The sequence below is a fragment of the Musca autumnalis genome, unplaced genomic scaffold (assembly GCF_047663935.1).
Source record: "Musca autumnalis isolate F117 unplaced genomic scaffold, ASM4766393v1 scaffold_93, whole genome shotgun sequence".
Taxonomy (NCBI): domain Eukaryota; kingdom Metazoa; phylum Arthropoda; class Insecta; order Diptera; family Muscidae; genus Musca; species Musca autumnalis.
The window spans coordinates 177,745-196,235 of record NW_027412454.1 but is presented as its reverse complement, the minus strand read 5'-3'; the positions used below and the strand labels follow the sequence as shown (position 1 = coordinate 196,235).

General features: G+C 34.9%; 7 protein-coding genes across 7 annotated transcripts; 4 read left to right on the top strand and 3 right to left on the bottom strand.

The window, feature by feature from the left end:
* Positions 1–2,095: 2,095 nt before the first annotated feature.
* Positions 2,096–2,470, bottom strand: LOC141388482 (histone H2B). The gene has a single exon (XM_073958394.1). The coding sequence runs from the start codon at positions 2,468–2,470 to the stop codon at positions 2,096–2,098; it is 375 nt and encodes a 124-aa protein (XP_073814495.1).
* Positions 2,471–8,041: 5,571 nt separating this feature from the next.
* On the top strand, positions 8,042–8,416 carry LOC141388465 (histone H2A). The gene has a single exon (XM_073958378.1). It carries the CDS (start codon positions 8,042–8,044, stop codon positions 8,414–8,416), a length of 375 nt encoding a protein of 124 aa, XP_073814479.1.
* A 2,494-nt stretch (positions 8,417–10,910) lies between these two features.
* On the bottom strand, positions 10,911–11,222 carry LOC141388492 (histone H4). The gene has a single exon (XM_073958404.1). It carries the CDS (start codon positions 11,220–11,222, stop codon positions 10,911–10,913), a length of 312 nt encoding a protein of 103 aa, XP_073814505.1.
* A 321-nt stretch (positions 11,223–11,543) lies between these two features.
* On the top strand, positions 11,544–11,954 carry LOC141388416 (histone H3). The gene has a single exon (XM_073958327.1). The coding sequence runs from the start codon at positions 11,544–11,546 to the stop codon at positions 11,952–11,954; it is 411 nt and encodes a 136-aa protein (XP_073814428.1).
* Positions 11,955–14,130: 2,176 nt separating this feature from the next.
* On the top strand, positions 14,131–14,808 carry LOC141388524 (histone H1-like). The gene has a single exon (XM_073958440.1). It carries the CDS (start codon positions 14,131–14,133, stop codon positions 14,806–14,808), a length of 678 nt encoding a protein of 225 aa, XP_073814541.1.
* Positions 14,809–15,851: 1,043 nt separating this feature from the next.
* LOC141388435 (histone H2B) lies at positions 15,852–16,721 on the bottom strand. The gene is made up of 2 exons (XM_073958348.1): positions 16,686–16,721; positions 15,852–16,232 (listed from the first exon to the last, which is right to left on the bottom strand). Exon 2 carries the CDS (start codon positions 16,224–16,226, stop codon positions 15,852–15,854), a length of 375 nt encoding a protein of 124 aa, XP_073814449.1. The 5' UTR covers positions 16,227–16,232; positions 16,686–16,721.
* On the top strand, positions 16,507–16,881 carry LOC141388434 (histone H2A). The gene has a single exon (XM_073958347.1). It carries the CDS (start codon positions 16,507–16,509, stop codon positions 16,879–16,881), a length of 375 nt encoding a protein of 124 aa, XP_073814448.1.
* The last annotated feature ends 1,610 nt before the right edge of the window (positions 16,882–18,491 follow it).

Here is an 18,491-nt window from a genome sequence, read left to right as displayed (position 1 = left end):
TTAGTTACAAATTTGTGATTACATTTTTACAATCTGTGAAGTTAAACGCTTATAACTTTTAAACGGATAAAGGAAATTACACCAAATTTTCGTTAAAATATGGCCTGATATCTATACAAGAAATGTGTAAAATATCTTTTATAAAAATATTCAAAGATTCTTCAGAAAAATTAAATTTCTACGAAAACTTTTGTAAAAAATTAAACACGCTTCCACACAATATTTCGAAAAATATAGCTATTGACTACTATGCACTTCTCATCTTTTCAATGTACCTACCATTTTTAAAAATTGCCAATAACAATTTAATAGTACACATAAATTTGTGAGTGTATTTGTGTTACAGTGAAATATAAACATAAAAGTGAATAATCATGTCTGACGCCGCCGTTGTTGAAGCCACCGCCTCCCCAGTTGCCGCTGTTGAGAAAAAGGCACCAAAGAAGGCCGCAGCCAAAGCAAAGAAACCATCAGCTGCCCCTACTCATCCACCAACCCAACAAATGGTTGACGCCGCCATCAAAACATTGAAGGAACGTGGTGGTTCATCATTGCCCGCCATCAAGAAATATTTGGCCAGCACCTACAAGGTTGATGCCCAAAAATTGGCTCCTTTCATCAAGAAATATTTGAAGAGCGCTGTTGCCAGTGGAAAATTGATCCAAACTAAAGGTAAGGGTGCTTCTGGTTCATTCAAATTGTCCGCCTCGGCTTCCAAGGAACCCAAAGCAAAGACTGCTGAAAAGAAGAAGAAGGCCCCAGCTGCTGAGAAGAAGAAGAAGGCTGCCCCTAAAAAGGCCGCCGGTGAAAAGAAAACCGCTGCCAAGAAGCCATCTGCCGCCAAAAAGACCGCTGAGAAGAAGAAGGCTGACAAAACAAAGGCTAAGGCTGCCAAGAAAACCGGTACAGTTAAGGCTAAACCAGCAAAAACCGCCGCTAAAGCATCTGCCACCAAACCAAAGGCACCCAAGGCAAAAACAGCAGCTGCTAAACCCAAAAAAGCCGCCGCACCAAAGAAGCCAGCTGCCAAGAAAGCCGCCGCCAAGAAGTAATTTTTCCCAGAAAGATTACTTGTTGACAACATTTTTCGATATTCGAAAGCATAATATCTAACAGCCCTTTTCAGGGCTACAAATTAAATTCAAAAAGAGAAAATCTTTACTTCAAACTATTTATTATTACTACTATTTATTGTTTTATTACCTAAATAAATAAGAAAAATACACACGTGTCTGATTTTAGGAAAAATATTACCCTCACTAATTACTTTTCCTATTAGGTAATTAACATTGAGCCTGTTTTATTATGGGCATTCCACAAAATAACACCACAAACGGATTAAAATTTTAGTCCGGGTCATAAAATAAATGTGACTAATTTTTGTTTGTCTAATTATGGTCATTTTCATCTAATTTCATATTTTAGGAATTTTCCATTTAATATTCAAAAATGATAATTTTTTCTCTTTGCAAAAATTGTTTGCTGGGTAAAAGGAGATTATTTTAATCAGGAATGTTTTTCTATTCTAATGAAGTTATGTTGCAACTCTATTTTATTTCTCTTTCTATTTTCCCCTAATTCTATTTTTTCCATTGAAAGAAGTCCCGTTAATTTTTGCGCCACCACCAAAAATTTCCCCTTAAAAATGTTCGCGCTTCATATTTGGCATTGGCGTAGTGAAGTGTTACAGGCAAAATGCTTATACATGCTTGTTGTTCGTTTATACATTTTCGATATTGGTGGTGACTGCCGACGGCAATACAAAGTAACATCGCACAAGCACACACACACATACCCATACAGTGGATGGCGTGTTGTTGTACACACATAGAGTAGCCAAGCAAGCAAAAAAGCAATATGAACCACGGCAAAACAAGAATTGACGGCGTCATTTAGTAAATACATGGGAAAATATTATTTTTGCTAGAATTTGAGGAATTTTAAAATTATTTTGGTAAGTTTCTTTATTAAAAAATGTAAATAATGGAAAATAAGTGTTTCGACAAAAATTTGATCTCTTTTAAAATGTTTTTTGTGGCCCTGAAAAGGGCCTTTTATGGTAGAATTTCGACGAATTGATGAAAAATCAAGGCATTTACTTGGAGCTGGTGTATTTAGTAACAGCCTTGGTACCTTCAGAGACAGCGTGCTTAGCCAATTCACCGGGCAACAATAGACGGACAGCAGTTTGGATTTCCCGACTGGTGATGGTAGAGCGCTTGTTGTAGTGGGCCAAACGAGAGGCTTCGGCGGCAATACGTTCGAAGATGTCATTCACGAAACTGTTCATGATGCTCATGGCCTTTGACGAAATACCAGTATCAGGATGGACTTGCTTCAACACTTTGTAAATGTAGATAGCGTAACTCTCCTTACGCTTGGTACGTCTCTTCGATTTATCGCCCTTGGTGATGTTCTTTTGGGCTTTGCCGGCCTTCTTTGCTGCTTTACCACTGGTTTTTGGAGGCATTTTTCACTTTTAATTTTTTTAATCACACAAACACTTTTAACACTGTTCACAAATGATAAAAACCCAGTATCATTTTTCATTTTCAAAATTGCTATTTATTGAATTCCATTTTTTTTATCATTACAAAAATAAGTACATAATAGCTAAAGTACATTATCCATATAGTAACTAAACTTTCTCTTGAATATTAATTCTTTAGAGACTTCGCAAATCAATTAAATAGTGCTGCATTTTTTTTATGTCAGCAATCAGTCATTTAGGAATATTTGTTTTACAAAATCTTCATTCAAATTTTTACAGTTCAAACAGTATTTTGGGAATTAAAATGAAAAAATAAGAATGTCTTATATACTAAAAATTATATAACTTATAACTAAACTTACAAAATAAATATTTACAATATATACAATATTTACAATGAATATTATTGATCAGTGTTATACACTGGATCAGTTCTCCAATCAATCCTTTGGTACCTCCTATGGTAGTATAAAAGCAGGTCATTTTCATACATGAGTCCTTCATCGCGAAGCTTGATGTAAGCTGCAGGAGGCATGTGCTTCCTGGCGAGAAGGACAGCTGAGTCCTCATCTATATTGTGGAAATTTTCAATGATACTATTGGAGACGTGTTCTGATTTTTCAAGGAATTTAAAAACTCCTTTCATCATAAATGCGTCAATTCTTTCAAAGTCTATAGAGTCATAAAGACATCTATTTGGTGGTCTTCTGGGGACACCATTGGAGTCAGGTATACGTCTCAACTCTAGAGCAGACGTTAAAACTAATCGTTCCCACTTCCTAATACGCTCCATTTGTGCAGAGGATATGTCTGCCCAGGCAACGAAGGAATAAGCTAATATCGGTCTTATAATCTGCTTATATATAAGCAATTTCAATTCTTTTGAGAGCCCACCCCTCATCACGAACAAACGCTGGTAGGCTGAATATATTGATTTAGCTTTAGACAGAATGAAGTTCACATGGCTAATGAAGTTCAATGTGCTATTGAACACCACACCCAGGTACTTCATTCTGTCAGATACTCTAATTATATTATTTCCAATATTAATAGTTGGATTAAAACTTCTTATATTTGGGCATGTATCTCTTCTGCTGTTGCCTTTAAACAGCACTGCCAAACATTTGTCCGTGTTGAGGGTTAGACCCCATTGAATAAAATATTCATTAAGACTAGCCAAATATCTGTTAATTCTTCCCTCAAGTGGGAGACCATATTTTCCTTGCAAGGCAAGGAGGATATCATCAGCAAACATTAGTAGCAAACCCCCTGGAGGCGGTCCAGGAATGTCGCAGACGAAAAGGTTGTACAGCATCGGTCCGAGGAGAGATCCCTGAGGAACTCCCGCACAGACACGGTGCTGCACAGACATCTTCTCACCTACGCGAACCCTAAAGACTCTGCCTTCCAGGAAGCTTGCCACCAATCTGCAAGTTTGGTTGTCAAAACCAAATGATTGCATTTTATAGAGTATGCCCTTTTGCCAGACAGTGTCGAAAGCCTTGGAAAAATCAAGACTCACGGCAATGGTGCCCATCCTTCTTTGGAATCCATTGACTACATAATTAGTAAAGGCTGCTAAAGCATGTGTAGTCGAATGTTCATACCTAAAACCAAATTGACAATCTCTTAGGATATGCCTCTCTTCTATAATTTTGTTAATTCTGTGAAGAATTACTTTTTCAAATATTTTACCGAACGGAGAGAGTATAGAAATGGGTCTATATCCCTCACATTTGGTGTGGTCTGCTTTAGGTTTCGGGATGGGCACTACCACTGCCTCTTTCCATGCTGATGGGAAATACCCTAAGTTTAGGCAATGGTTTATAACCAAAGCTAGAAACGTTGCTATAATATCGCCGACTTTTTTAAGGGCAATATCAGGAACCCCATCTATACCGTAAGCCTTACGGGAAGGTCGTTGTGAAATAATTTTTGAGACCAAAACAGGCTCAACAAATCCACAGTCATTCCAGCGGGGAAGATCCCCAACGACGGAACCATCCGCCGCAAAATCGCTGGAAAAGTTAACGAGAGGGTCATGGTTGGCAACACCCTCCACAGCCTCGTGAACGAGTCCGCGAAAGGCGTCGTCAACCACCCCCTCCCGGCCAACAGATTCCAGAATATGCCCAGCAATATGCTCAGCCTTGTCAACATCGTTGGAGATCTGCCCCCCTGCGTTATCTACGAGCGTTTGAACGGGCTTTCTAAATGAAAGACCAGTGGCTCTTTTGACCTTCGCGTAAGACTTAGGACTAACCTCAATTTTCTTCAAGTAATCCTTGTATCGGTCTTTTTCAAATTGTGTAATTAATTCTCTAATTATCACGTTAAGGTTCCTGATATTAGCCCTTAAAGTATTATATCTGCCTGGGTCAGCTGTTCTATTCATAGCACGTTTCATCCTCTTACGTTCTTCTATGAACCTGAGTATATGAGGTGGCAGTTCCCCCAAAATCGTATTTTTAAATCTGGCTTTAGGCACACTTGTTTCCATTGCCTCACGGAAAGTAAAGCTCAAGTCAGAAACGCAATTATCTATTTCCTCAATCGAGACGTTCCTATCAGCTGGGAGAAAATATTGCTCTAAATTTTGCTGAATATTTCTCCTAAATCGTCCCACCCTCATCTTATTAAAGTTATAAAATTCTTTAACGGGTTCATGAAGAATGTCACCGACACATAATCGAATCTCAACCGCTCTGTGGTCAGACTCATAATCATGTGTCGGTAGCAATCCCTCGTCCTCTAGTGCAATACCAGATGAAGTTATGAAATAGTCGATGAAAGAATCTTCGACTATATTCGGTTTGCTTGCTTCCGCTGTGGGACACAGTGAAAGGTTTGGACAATTTAGGAGGAATTCATGCAGATCGATACCTCTTCGATTGTTAGTATTGCCTCCCCAGTCCCTATGCTTTGCATTTAAGTCACAACCAATGATAACTTCATTGGTTGTGCTCAAATGAACAATGCTATTTAGGTCTGAGGGGCAAAACGTAACACGGGGACGAAGGTATTGTGCTATAAAAATAATAGGAGAGCTATCCCGCCTATATATTCTAACACAACAAGATTCTATATTTCCGGTGTTTAAAAACAGTTGCTCAGATTTAAAAACATTTCTCACCAGCACAGCAGTGCCTCCTGCGGAACTACCACCTTCTCTAATTTGCTTATAAACTACATAGCCGTCAATGCCAAAATTATGTCTGTTGCTGAGTTTGTGTTCTGCTATTAGCAGAACATCAGGTTTGTGTTGTTTAATAAAAATGTTTAGATAGTGCCTTTTTGCCAAAGACACTATCGAGTTGACGTTAATAAAGATGCACTTTAACATTGATAGTTTTTAATGTGCATTAGAAGACCTAAGACGGCTTCCTCCCTTCCTTCAGTTTTTAGAATATCATGAAATTGATCATGATAATCGTCGAGATCCCTTAACAATTTGGTAAGACTTTTGCCAAATGTACCTTTGCATGTCTCACCGAGTACTGTAGCCATTCTACCTGGTCCCTGGTCTTGAGGTGGTTTACGACTAGGTAATGTGCTTTTTTCATTAGTTTTTGGAGCGGAATATCGTGCACCGGCGGCTGAAGCAAAAGAAACGCCTGCACGTATTTCTGCTAGTCTGTCGTGTTTAGCTTGTATAGTAGCTTGTTTCTCAGCAAGACGTTCAGTCTTTTTTAATAAAATAGCTTTACGTCTGGGACAATCAGGAGAGCTTGCCGTGTGTCCGTCTATTTCACAATTTGCGCATCTTAAGACGATGGGTGGTGCGTCTTTCGGCAAATTTTCTTCATCCTCTTTAGATGGCAGGGGACAATTATCTGGTCCGTGGCCCTGTGCACATTTTACACATCGATATGGCATGCTACAATTTTGTGCAACATGGCCATATCGTTGGCATTTGCGACATTGGATTATATGTGGTCCCTTGTCTTTATAAAATGTAACGTCATTATGCATGATTTTTTTGACCTTATATAGTTTTCGGATTTCGGTGGATCTTCCTAATTTGAGAATCCACGTTTTACGACCAATATTTATGGAATCAATTAGGTCAACTTTAAAACCTAATTTAGACATGAAGTCGGCTATTATTTCTTTGGTGTACAAGTTGGACAGACCTTGCGCCACTACCGAAAAAGGCACCAAAGGTTTAGGCGTATGAGTGTGAAATTTATAATTTCGATCTTTTAATAATTTTACAACTTTTTCAAAATTTTCTAGTCCGGTTAATCTTAGGGACATTATCTGACTATTATTAAGCAGTTTAATTTTAAAATACTCTCTGCCTATGTGGTAATCTAATAAATTACATATTTCTACAAAACCTACATCATATAATGTGATAGCAGGAAGGTTATTACCTTTTGAGCCGTTTTTGTTTGGTTGTTGTGGTTGCTTATTGCTTCCAGTAGTCGATTTTGCTGTTGCTGCAGTCTCTGTTGATGCTGCTGTTTCTTTTGTTGTTGTTTTGGCATCTGTTGATGTTGACGCCGCTGCTGTATTACCGGATGTTGGCGCCGTCATCGCTGGTGACTTAGCTTGATCCTTAGACTTCCTAGACTTGGCCTTCAGCATAGGTCGTTCATTCCATGTATGAATAGTATCAACTTGTTGTATCATTTCCTCACTCATCGCAGTGTCGGAGTTTTCGGCTACTCCGACCGACTTTGTGTTGTTAGTAGTCTCAATTTCATTAATCGACATATCATCAGTACTCGCCTTTAATGACATATTGTTGTTGTTGCTGGCTGACATGTAGGCAGCAAGTTGTTCAGTAAGTCTTTTATTTTGTTCTATTAATTCATTAATAGTTTTTTGCAGTTGTAGAATTTGAGCATCTTGTTTCATGATCTCGTAATCGCTATCACCACTATTCGTTTTGGTTCTTTTAGAACTTTTTTTCTTTTCTTTTTTGTTCTTCTTCTTATTCTTCTTCTCAGATTGAGAATCAGAAGTTGCACCAATATCATTATTTTTGTCTGACATTTTCTTTTTAAAATAGTCAATGTTCATTTTTATATTTTGATTTGGATTTGCGGATTTTGGGGAACTGTCATTGAGGGTTCCCAATTTCAAGTCTTCTTCTTCTTCACTTAAGATGTCTATATTATTGTTAGACATACTTTCAAATTCACTAGTGTCATATGAGAAAGTCTCATTTGCTACATTAGTAGCTGACACCTCATTTTCAGCAAAAAGTTTATTAACGTCCTTGTCTATGAATTCAGAATTCATAGAATTCACCACTTAGAGCTTTTTCACTTTTAATTTTTTTAATCACACAAACACTTTTAACACTGTTCACAAATGATAAAAACCCAGTACCCAAACAGAATATTTCAAGCATTATGTGCTCAAATGTTTCAGGTAGTCGCAGTTGCTGTGTGGAATAGTGGCCAAACAACCCCAGTTTTCGATGTGTGTGTATTAAATGAGCGAGAGAAAAGTATAAATACTAGGGGTTCAAGTGAGTAACGGCATCATTCTGTGTTTTTTCAGTGCTAAGTGAAGTGTTCAAAAAAATATTAAGTGAAAATGTCTGGTCGTGGTAAAGGTGGCAAAGTTAAGGGAAAGGCAAAGTCCCGTTCAAATCGTGCTGGTCTTCAATTCCCCGTCGGTCGTATTCATCGTTTGTTGCGCAAAGGCAACTATGCTGAACGTGTTGGTGCCGGTGCTCCAGTATATTTAGCCGCCGTCATGGAATATTTGGCTGCTGAAGTTTTGGAATTGGCTGGTAATGCTGCCCGTGACAACAAGAAGACTCGTATCATTCCCCGTCACTTGCAATTGGCCATCCGCAACGACGAAGAATTGAACAAATTGCTGTCCGGCGTCACTATTGCTCAAGGTGGTGTATTGCCAAACATCCAAGCTGTTCTCTTGCCCAAGAAGACCGAAAAGAAAGCCTAAATTATCTCGAAAGGTATTATGGAAAAAATACAGACCATCGTATAAGAAGAAGAAAAATCCATACAAAATTCAACCAATCCGTCCTTTTCAGGACGACAAAATATATTTAAAAAGAGAAAAAATCTATTCAAACTATTAATTTTCATTATTTACATTTTATAGGAAAAGAATAAAAATGACCAAAATTTTAATATTTACATTTTATAGGGAAAAAATAAAAATTCCCAAAAAATGATATTTTTCTTAATCGGCGACAACCCTTGATTATTTTGCAAATGACATTTTTTCTTTCATATTTCCTTAGAAAATATGTTCGTTTGTTGTAACTGTTTTTCATTTCTACCCCCCTCAGCAGAATTGTGTTTGTTTTATGTCGCTTTAGATTTTCACAGAAATAGCGAGACAGATAGAGAGACAGAGAAAGAGAGAGAGCGAAAAAGAGATCATTCGTCTCATCGATGATGTTCGCGCCAATATTCCTTAATCGATGTTCCCGCCAATGTTCGTTCATCGTAAGTTGACGATGTCTGTTATGAATGTGTGTGTGTGGTGTTGTGTGTTTGTTAGTTAGAATAACCAAATGCCTTTACTTACGTTGACGATGATGATGGCCGTTGTTAATGTTGTTGTTGTGGTTGTTAGAGTAGTAAATTATTGGGAAAAAGACTTCTGCCGCCGCGAATTTTGAGGAGAAAAAAGTAACTGTATTTGGAAAGGAAAAAATGCAGAAATGTGCGATTTTGGTGATGTTGTCAGAGCATAGAGTTAGTAATAGAGTGATGACAACATGAAGTGCGCACGGAAAAATTTTTATTTTCAAAGGGAAAAAAGTAGAGTTGTGGAAATAAATTGAGGATCATTGTTAGAAAATAACCAAAATACATAAAATAGAAGAAAAATATGTGATTTTTGTGGACATTTAAGAAAGAAATAAATTATTTTTAGTGAAAAATAAGAAGAAGAAGAAGAAGAAGAAGAAGAAGAAGAAGAAAATTTTCAATGATTTCAACATAAAGTAAAAGAATTTATGTGATTTTTGGGACGTTTGAGAGAAAAAATAAAATATTTTTAGTGAAACATAGGAAGAAGAAGAAGAACTTTTTTAATAATTTCAACATAAAGTAAAAGAAATTTAGAAAATTATGTGATTTTTTTTGGTAATTTAAGGAAATGTGATTTAGTGAAACAAGAAGAAGAAGAAAATTTTCAATAATTTCAACATTAAGTGAGAGAAATTTAGAAAATTATGTGATTTTTTGGACATTTAAGAAAAAAATATTTTTTTAGGGAAACATAAGGAGAAGAAGAAGAAAATTCTCAATAATTTCAACATAAAGTGAGAGAAATTTAGAAAATTATGTGATTTTTTGGAGGATTATGTGATTTTTGAATAAATAAGTAAAAGATAAAATTTTTCTATGCGAGTTCATGAAATGTAAGAAGAAGAAGAAGAATTTTTCAATAATTTCAACATAAAGTGGGAGAAATTTAGAAAATTATGTGATTTTTTGGAGGATTAAGTAAAAGATAAAATATTTTTATATGAAATCATGAAACATAAGAAGAAGAATTTTTTCATGAGCAAATTTTTGAAAAAAGAGATGCTATAAAAATTTTTTAAATATAATTTTAAGAAAACTCGCAGTAAATATTAACAAAATTCAAACTAATTTAATGAAAATTTTTTTAAAAAAGGTAATTTTCATTTTAATTTAAAAAATTTAATAACAATTTTTAATAATTTCATCACAAAATAACAAAAATTTTTACTTGAAGGAAAAAATAAGTACATAACATCGCAGTCAAAAAGATATTGTTGGCTTGGCATAGCATTGATGTGCGTTAGTTATATGAACAAACACACGCACACACCGACCGACGCTAGCGTATACACACATCGTCGTATTATCAAGCAAGCAAGCAGCTACCCTAACAACGAGAGTTGCCGGTAGAACATGTATTAGTGGAAATAAAGGAACATTTTTGTGTATTACGAAAAAGGAATGATCAGAGTTGCCGACGGTAAACATTTTTGAAGGCAAAAAAAAGAAGAAGAAGAAGAAAAAATGTTAAGAAAAAAGGTAATGATCAGAGTTGCCGACGGCTAACATTTTTGAAGGAAAAAAATGGAAAATTATTTGACGATGGAAACAAATTTATGAAAATAAAATTAAATGAGCAGAGTTGCCGAAGGCATTTATTTTTGAAGACAAAAGGGAATATTATTTGAAAAAAAAAAATATGAAATGTGGAAAATGAAAGAAAAAATAAAATGCACTGAAAAAAGTAATATGAAAGAAAATATTTTATGGTTAGTTTTATTTTTCATATATTAAGGTAAGTAGTTTTATTTTTGATATATTTTATTAATTTTTTTATGTTTTTGTAATTTTCAACAAGAAAATATCTCTTTTTAAATATTTTTTGTGGTCCTGAAAAGGACCGATTGTTTTGTTGTAAAAGAAAAATTCTCCAAATAGCGTCAAGAAAATATTTAACCGCCGAAACCGTACAAAGTACGACCTTGTCTCTTCAAAGCATAGACGACATCCATAGCAGTGACGGTTTTACGCTTAGCATGTTCGGTGTATGTAACGGCGTCACGAATAACGTTTTCCAAAAACACCTTCAGAACACCACGGGTTTCTTCGTAGATGAGGCCAGAGATACGCTTTACACCACCACGGCGAGCCAAACGTCTAATAGCTGGCTTGGTAATACCTTGGATATTATCACGTAACACTTTACGGTGACGTTTAGCGCCACCTTTTCCCAAGCCTTTGCCACCTTTACCACGACCAGTCATTTTTCACTTTTTTAAAAATCACTTAACACTTCACGAAAGCACAAGAACGAATGTTTTTTCGAAGGCTGGCGGCTTCTATTTATACAAAAATTGGCCTGTTTGACTAACCAAGAGTCTTAATGGAATACACATGTATTTGTGTATGTGTTAGTACACATTTTGGGCGCGCACAGCTGTCTTTACTGGTTTACCCACCCCTAATCATAGCCGCCTCTTCGAAATTTTCTATAAATACCGCTATATGGATGGATGGCACAGTTATTACAGTGTTAACAGTGTTTGTGTGCATACCTAAGTGAAGTGAAAAAACTAAAGTGAAAAATGGCTCGTACTAAGCAAACTGCCCGTAAATCAACTGGTGGAAAGGCTCCTCGTAAGCAATTGGCCACTAAAGCTGCTCGTAAGAGTGCCCCAGCCACCGGCGGCGTCAAGAAGCCTCATCGTTTCCGTCCTGGTACTGTTGCCTTGCGTGAAATCCGTCGTTACCAGAAGAGTACTGAATTGTTGATCCGCAAATTGCCCTTCCAACGTTTGGTTCGTGAAATTGCTCAAGATTTCAAAACTGATTTGCGTTTCCAGAGCTCTGCTGTTATGGCCTTGCAAGAAGCCAGTGAAGCATACTTGGTTGGTCTTTTCGAAGATACTAACTTGTGCGCCATCCATGCTAAGCGTGTCACCATCATGCCTAAAGATATTCAATTGGCCAGACGTATCCGTGGAGAACGTGCTTAAATTCTTGACGTTTTAAAAACATATTTTTTACAACAAAACAATCGGTCCTTTTCAGGACCACAAAATATTTATAAAAAAGAGATTATTTTTTCATCAAACTATTTATCATTTTTAACATTTTAAATAAATAAATATTTTTCTTTGTGTTTATTTCATTTTTGAGGCTGATTTTAGGAATATTTTAAAATTTTCTTGTATGAGTCATATTTGACGGCGTCAGTAAAAATTTCCCATTAGAAGACACATTTTATTCTTCTTCTTGAAAAAAATATAATATTACAATTTTCCCTTTCAAAGACACATTTCTGCTTCTTAAAAAAGTATTGAAATTTGCTTCTATAGGAAATTTTTGACGGCGTCAGTAAAATTATTCAATTAAATATTTTGTTCTTCTTCTTGACACAAAAAACAAAAATTATGTTATAATTTTTCCCTAAAAAGACATTTTATTCTTCTTCTTGAACAAACTTATTGAAATTTCCTTCTATATGTCATTTTTGACGGCGTCAGTAAAATTTTCCCATTGAAATGCACATTTGTGTTCTTCTTCTTCTTCCTTTTCTATGTGTATTTTTGATGGCGTCAGTAATATTTTCCTATTAAAGTATACATTTATTCTTCTTCTTTCTTTTCTATTGGTCTTTTTGACGCCGTCCGTCCATATTAATTTCTTCTTTAAAGACAATGTTTTTTCTTCTTCTTATTTTCTTCATAACAAATATTTGTTCTATTGAACTTGTTTTTGTGTGTATACTAATGTCCACAAGGCATATGTTCACTAAATTTGGCGCGAAATGTTCTCTGCAATAATGCTCTCATTATTTCTCACTCAATATGGTTGAAATTTTTTGGCGGCAAATGCTCTCTGTTTTGTTTTATTTTTCTTTTCAGATAATGATGAATGAAATATGCAATTTTTTTCTTTTCAGCAATATATATTTTTTAATTTAGTAAAATTTTAGGATAATTTTGTAAAATTATAATTTTTTTGAAAATATTAATCAAAAATTTTATCACATAGAGATGGCGAATATTTCTTGGCCATTTGAAAGGCGTAATACTGCATTTTAGAAAAAAAATTTCTTTTAAGAAAATTGTTTAAATCTTGTATTATTTTTACAAAATTGTCATAGAAAAGGGATTTATTTATTTTATTATATACATTTTTGCAAAAAATATCCAAATTTTTAACGAAATCTTGAAAAAAGTACGTGCGAAAAACTTCAGTAATTCTATATGGTTTTTTCCTTGATATGTACTAGCAAAGGAAGAATTATTTTTGGAGAATATTTTTTGTAAAAATTGATGAAATTTTTACTAAATTTTAACGAAAATGCCCTCATATTTTATTAAAAAGTAATTTTTGAGCGATTTTCATATAATTTAGCAAAAATATTTCAATTTTCAAAAATATTACCTTTGACAGTGAATGTTTGTCCATAGGTGGTATACGGTAATGGGAAGATTTTTTTAACTTTTCCAAAGAAATAACTACTTTTTATGAATAATGTTATAATTTGGTGTAAATATACAGATTCTGAAATGTTTTTTAAGAAATTTTTATAAAACTTAATTAGATTTGAGCTTTTAAATTTCTTTGAAGAAAAACTTTTCTTCATTGAAAATATGCCAACAAGAGGATTTCTGCCGTCTTGGACCACATAAAGATTTTGAATTTTTTTCACAGTGAAAATGTGAAATTTGTTAATATTTTAATTTTATCCTAAAGTAAACATATCAGGCTTTATTCTCAAACAGAATTTGGAAAAATATTTTTGAAAAAATTCATAATTTTTTCAAATTTAGTTACAAATTTGTGATTACATTTTTACAATCTGTGAAGTTAAACGCTTATAACTTTTAAACGGATAAAGGAAATTACACCAAATTTTCGTTAAAATATGGCCTGATATCTATACAAGAAATGTGTAAAATATCTTTTATAAAAATATTCAAAGATTCTTCAGAAAAATTAAATTTCTACGAAAACTTTTGTAAAAAATTAAACACGCTTCCACACAATATTTCGAAAAATATAGCTATTGACTACTATGCACTTCTCATCTTTTCAATGTACCTACCATTTTTAAAAATTGCCAATAACAATTTAATAGTACACATAAATTTGTGAGTGTATTTGTGTTACAGTGAAATATAAACATAAAAGTGAATAATCATGTCTGACGCCGCCGTTGTTGAAGCCACCGCCTCCCCAGTTGCCGCTGTTGAGAAAAAGGCACCAAAGAAGGCCGCAGCCAAAGCAAAGAAACCATCAGCTGCCCCTACTCATCCACCAACCCAACAAATGGTTGACGCCGCCATCAAAACATTGAAGGAACGTGGTGGTTCATCATTGCCCGCCATCAAGAAATATTTGGCCAGCACCTACAAGGTTGATGCCCAAAAATTGGCTCCTTTCATCAAGAAATATTTGAAGAGCGCTGTTGCCAGTGGAAAATTGATCCAAACTAAAGGTAAGGGTGCTTCTGGTTCATTCAAATTGTCCGCCTCGGCTTCCAAGGAACCCAAAGCAAAGACTGCTGAAAAGAAGAAGAAGGCCCCAGCTGCTGAGAAGAAGAAGAAGGCTGCCCCTAAAAAGGCCGCCGGTGAAAAGAAAACCGCTGCCAAGAAGCCATCTGCCGCCAAAAAGACCGCTGAGAAGAAGAAGGCTGACAAAACAAAGGCTAAGGCTGCCAAGAAAACCGGTACAGTTAAGGCTAAACCAGCAAAAACCGCCGCTAAAGCATCTGCCACCAAACCAAAGGCACCCAAGGCAAAAACAGCAGCTGCTAAACCCAAAAAAGCCGCCGCACCAAAGAAGCCAGCTGCCAAGAAAGCCGCCGCCAAGAAGTAATTTTTCCCAGAAAGATTACTTGTTGACAACATTTTTCGATATTCGAAAGCATAATATCTAACAGCCCTTTTCAGGGCTACAAATTAAATTCAAAAAGAGAAAATCTTTACTTCAAACTATTTATTATTACTACTATTTATTGTTTTATTACCTAAATAAATAAGAAAAATACACACGTGTCTGATTTTAGGAAAAATATTACCCTCACTAATTACTTTTCCTATTAGGTAATTAACATTGAGCCTGTTTTATTATGGGCATTCCACAAAATAACACCACAAACGGATTAAAATTTTAGTCCGGGTCATAAAATAAATGTGACTAATTTTTGTTTGTCTAATTATGGTCATTTTCATCTAATTTCATATTTTAGGAATTTTCCATTTAATATTCAAAAATGATAATTTTTTCTCTTTGCAAAAATTGTTTGCTGGGTAAAAGGAGATTATTTTAATCAGGAATGTTTTTCTATTCTAATGAAGTTATGTTGCAACTCTATTTTATTTCTCTTTCTATTTTCCCCTAATTCTATTTTTTCCATTGAAAGAAGTCCCGTTAATTTTTGCGCCACCACCAAAAATTTCCCCTTAAAAATGTTCGCGCTTCATATTTGGCATTGGCGTAGTGAAGTGTTACAGGCAAAATGCTTATACATGCTTGTTGTTCGTTTATACATTTTCGATATTGGTGGTGACTGCCGACGGCAATACAAAGTAACATCGCACAAGCACACACACACATACCCATACAGTGGATGGCGTGTTGTTGTACACACATAGAGTAGCCAAGCAAGCAAAAAAGCAATATGAACCACGGCAAAACAAGAATTGACGGCGTCATTTAGTAAATACATGGGAAAATATTATTTTTGCTAGAATTTGAGGAATTTTAAAATTATTTTGGTAAGTTTCTTTATTAAAAAATGTAAATAATGGAAAATAAGTGTTTCGACAAAAATTTGATCTCTTTTAAAATGTTTTTTGTGGCCCTGAAAAGGGCCTTTTATGGTAGAATTTCGACGAATTGATGAAAAATCAAGGCATTTACTTGGAGCTGGTGTATTTAGTAACAGCCTTGGTACCTTCAGAGACAGCGTGCTTAGCCAATTCACCGGGCAACAATAGACGGACAGCAGTTTGGATTTCCCGACTGGTGATGGTAGAGCGCTTGTTGTAGTGGGCCAAACGAGAGGCTTCGGCGGCAATACGTTCGAAGATGTCATTCACGAAACTGTTCATGATGCTCATGGCCTTTGACGAAATACCAGTATCAGGATGGACTTGCTTCAACACTTTGTAAATGTAGATAGCGTAACTCTCCTTACGCTTGGTACGTCTCTTCGATTTATCGCCCTTGGTGATGTTCTTTTGGGCTTTGCCGGCCTTCTTTGCTGCTTTACCACTGGTTTTTGGAGGCATTTTTCACTTTTAATTTTTTTAATCACACAAACACTTTTAACACTGTTCACAAATGATAAAAACCCAGTACCCAAACAGAATATTTCAAGCATTATGTGCTCAAATGTTTCAGGTAGTCGCAGTTGCTGTGTGGAATAGTGGCCAAACAACCCCAGTTTTCGATGTGTGTGTATTAAATGAGCGAGAGAAAAGTATAAATACTAGGGGTTCAAGTGAGTAACGGCATCATTCTGTGTTTTTTCAGTGCTAAGTGAAGTGTTCAAAAAAATATTAAGTGAAAATGTCTGGTCGTGGTAAAGGTGGCAAAGTTAAGGGAAAGGCAAAGTCCCGTTCAAATCGTGCTGGTCTTCAATTCCCCGTCGGTCGTATTCATCGTTTGTTGCGCAAAGGCAACTATGCTGAACGTGTTGGTGCCGGTGCTCCAGTATATTTAGCCGCCGTCATGGAATATTTGGCTGCTGAAGTTTTGGAATTGGCTGGTAATGCTGCCCGTGACAACAAGAAGACTCGTATCATTCCCCGTCACTTGCAATTGGCCATCCGCAACGACGAAGAATTGAACAAATTGCTGTCCGGCGTCACTATTGCTCAAGGTGGTGTATTGCCAAACATCCAAGCTGTTCTCTTGCCCAAGAAGACCGAAAAGAAAGCCTAAATTATCTCGAAAGGTATTATGGAAAAAATACAGACCATCGTATAAGAAGAAGAAAAATCCATACAAAATTCAACCAATCCGTCCTTTTCAGGACGACAAAATATATTTAAAAAGAGAAAAAATCTATTCAAACTATTAATTTTCATTATTTACATTTTATAGGAAAAGAATAAAAATGACCAAAATTTTAATATTTACATTTTATAGGGAAAAAATAAAAATTCCCAAAAAATGATATTTTTCTTAATCGGCGACAACCCTTGATTATTTTGCAAATGACATTTTTTCTTTCATATTTCCTTAGAAAATATGTTCGTTTGTTGTAACTGTTTTTCATTTCTACCCCCCTCAGCAGAATTGTGTTTGTTTTATGTCGCTTTAGTTTTTCACAGAAATAGCGAGACAGATAGAGAGACAGAGAAAGAGAGAGAGCGAAAAAGAGATCATTCGTCTCATCGATGATGTTCGCGCCAATATTCCTTAATCGATGTTCCCGCCAATGTTCGTTCATCGTAAGTTGACGATGTCTGTTATGAATGTGTGTGTGTGGTGTTGTGTGTTTGTTAGTTAGAATAACCAAATGCCTTTACTTACGTTGACGATGATGATGGCCGTTGTTAATGTTGTTGTTGTGGTTGTTAGAGTAGTAAATTATTGGGAAAAAGACTTCTGCCGCCGCGAATTTTGAGGAGAAAAAAGTAACTGTATTTGGAAAGGAAAAAATGCAGAAATGTGCGATTTTGGTGATGTTGTCAGAGCATAGAGTTAGTAATAGAGTGATGACAACATGAAGTGCGCACGGAAAAATTTTTATTTTCAAAGGGAAAAAAGTAGAGTTGTGGAAATAAATTGAGGATCATTGTTAGAAAATAACCAAAATACATAAAATAGAAGAAAAATATGTGATTTTTGTGGACATTTAAGAAAGAAATAAATTATTTTTAGTGAAAAATAAGAAGAAGAAGAAGAAGAAGAAGAAAATTTTCAATGATTTCAACATAAAGTAAAAGAATTTATGTGATTTTTGGGACGTTTGAGAGAAAAAATAAAATATTTTTAGTGAAACATAGGAAGAAGAAGAAGAACTTTTTTAATAATTTCAACATAAAGTAAAAGAAATTTAGAAAATTATGTGATTTTTTTTGGTAATTTAAGGAAATGTGATTTAGTGAAACAAGAAGAAGAAGAAAATTTTCAATAATTTCAACATTAAGTGAGAGAAATTTAGAAAATTATGTGATTTTTTGGACATTTAAGAAAAAAATATTTTTTTAGGGAAACATAAGGAGAAGAAGAAGAAAATTCTCAATAATTTCAACATAAAGTGAGAGAAATTTAGAAAATTATGTGATTTTTTGGAGGATTATGTGATTTTTGAATAAATAAGTAAAAGATAAAATTTTTCTATGCGAGTTCATGAAATGTAAGAAGAAGAAGAAGAATTTTTCAATAATTTCAACATAAAGTGGGAGAAATTTAGAAAATTATGTGATTTTTTGGAGGATTAAGTAAAAGATAAAATATTTTTATATGAAATCATGAAACATAAGAAGAAGAATTTTTTCATGAGCAAATTTTTGAAAAAAGAGATGCTATAAAAATTTTTTAAA

Coding starts and splice junctions, on each gene's coding strand:
- LOC141388482 (XM_073958394.1), bottom strand. CDS start 2,470: ATGCCTCCAAAAACCAGTGGTAAAGCAGCAAAGAAGGCCGGCAAAGCC.
- LOC141388465 (XM_073958378.1), top strand. CDS start 8,042: ATGTCTGGTCGTGGTAAAGGTGGCAAAGTTAAGGGAAAGGCAAAGTCC.
- LOC141388492 (XM_073958404.1), bottom strand. CDS start 11,222: ATGACTGGTCGTGGTAAAGGTGGCAAAGGCTTGGGAAAAGGTGGCGCT.
- LOC141388416 (XM_073958327.1), top strand. CDS start 11,544: ATGGCTCGTACTAAGCAAACTGCCCGTAAATCAACTGGTGGAAAGGCT.
- LOC141388524 (XM_073958440.1), top strand. CDS start 14,131: ATGTCTGACGCCGCCGTTGTTGAAGCCACCGCCTCCCCAGTTGCCGCT.
- LOC141388435 (XM_073958348.1), bottom strand. CDS start 16,226: ATGCCTCCAAAAACCAGTGGTAAAGCAGCAAAGAAGGCCGGCAAAGCC.
- LOC141388434 (XM_073958347.1), top strand. CDS start 16,507: ATGTCTGGTCGTGGTAAAGGTGGCAAAGTTAAGGGAAAGGCAAAGTCC.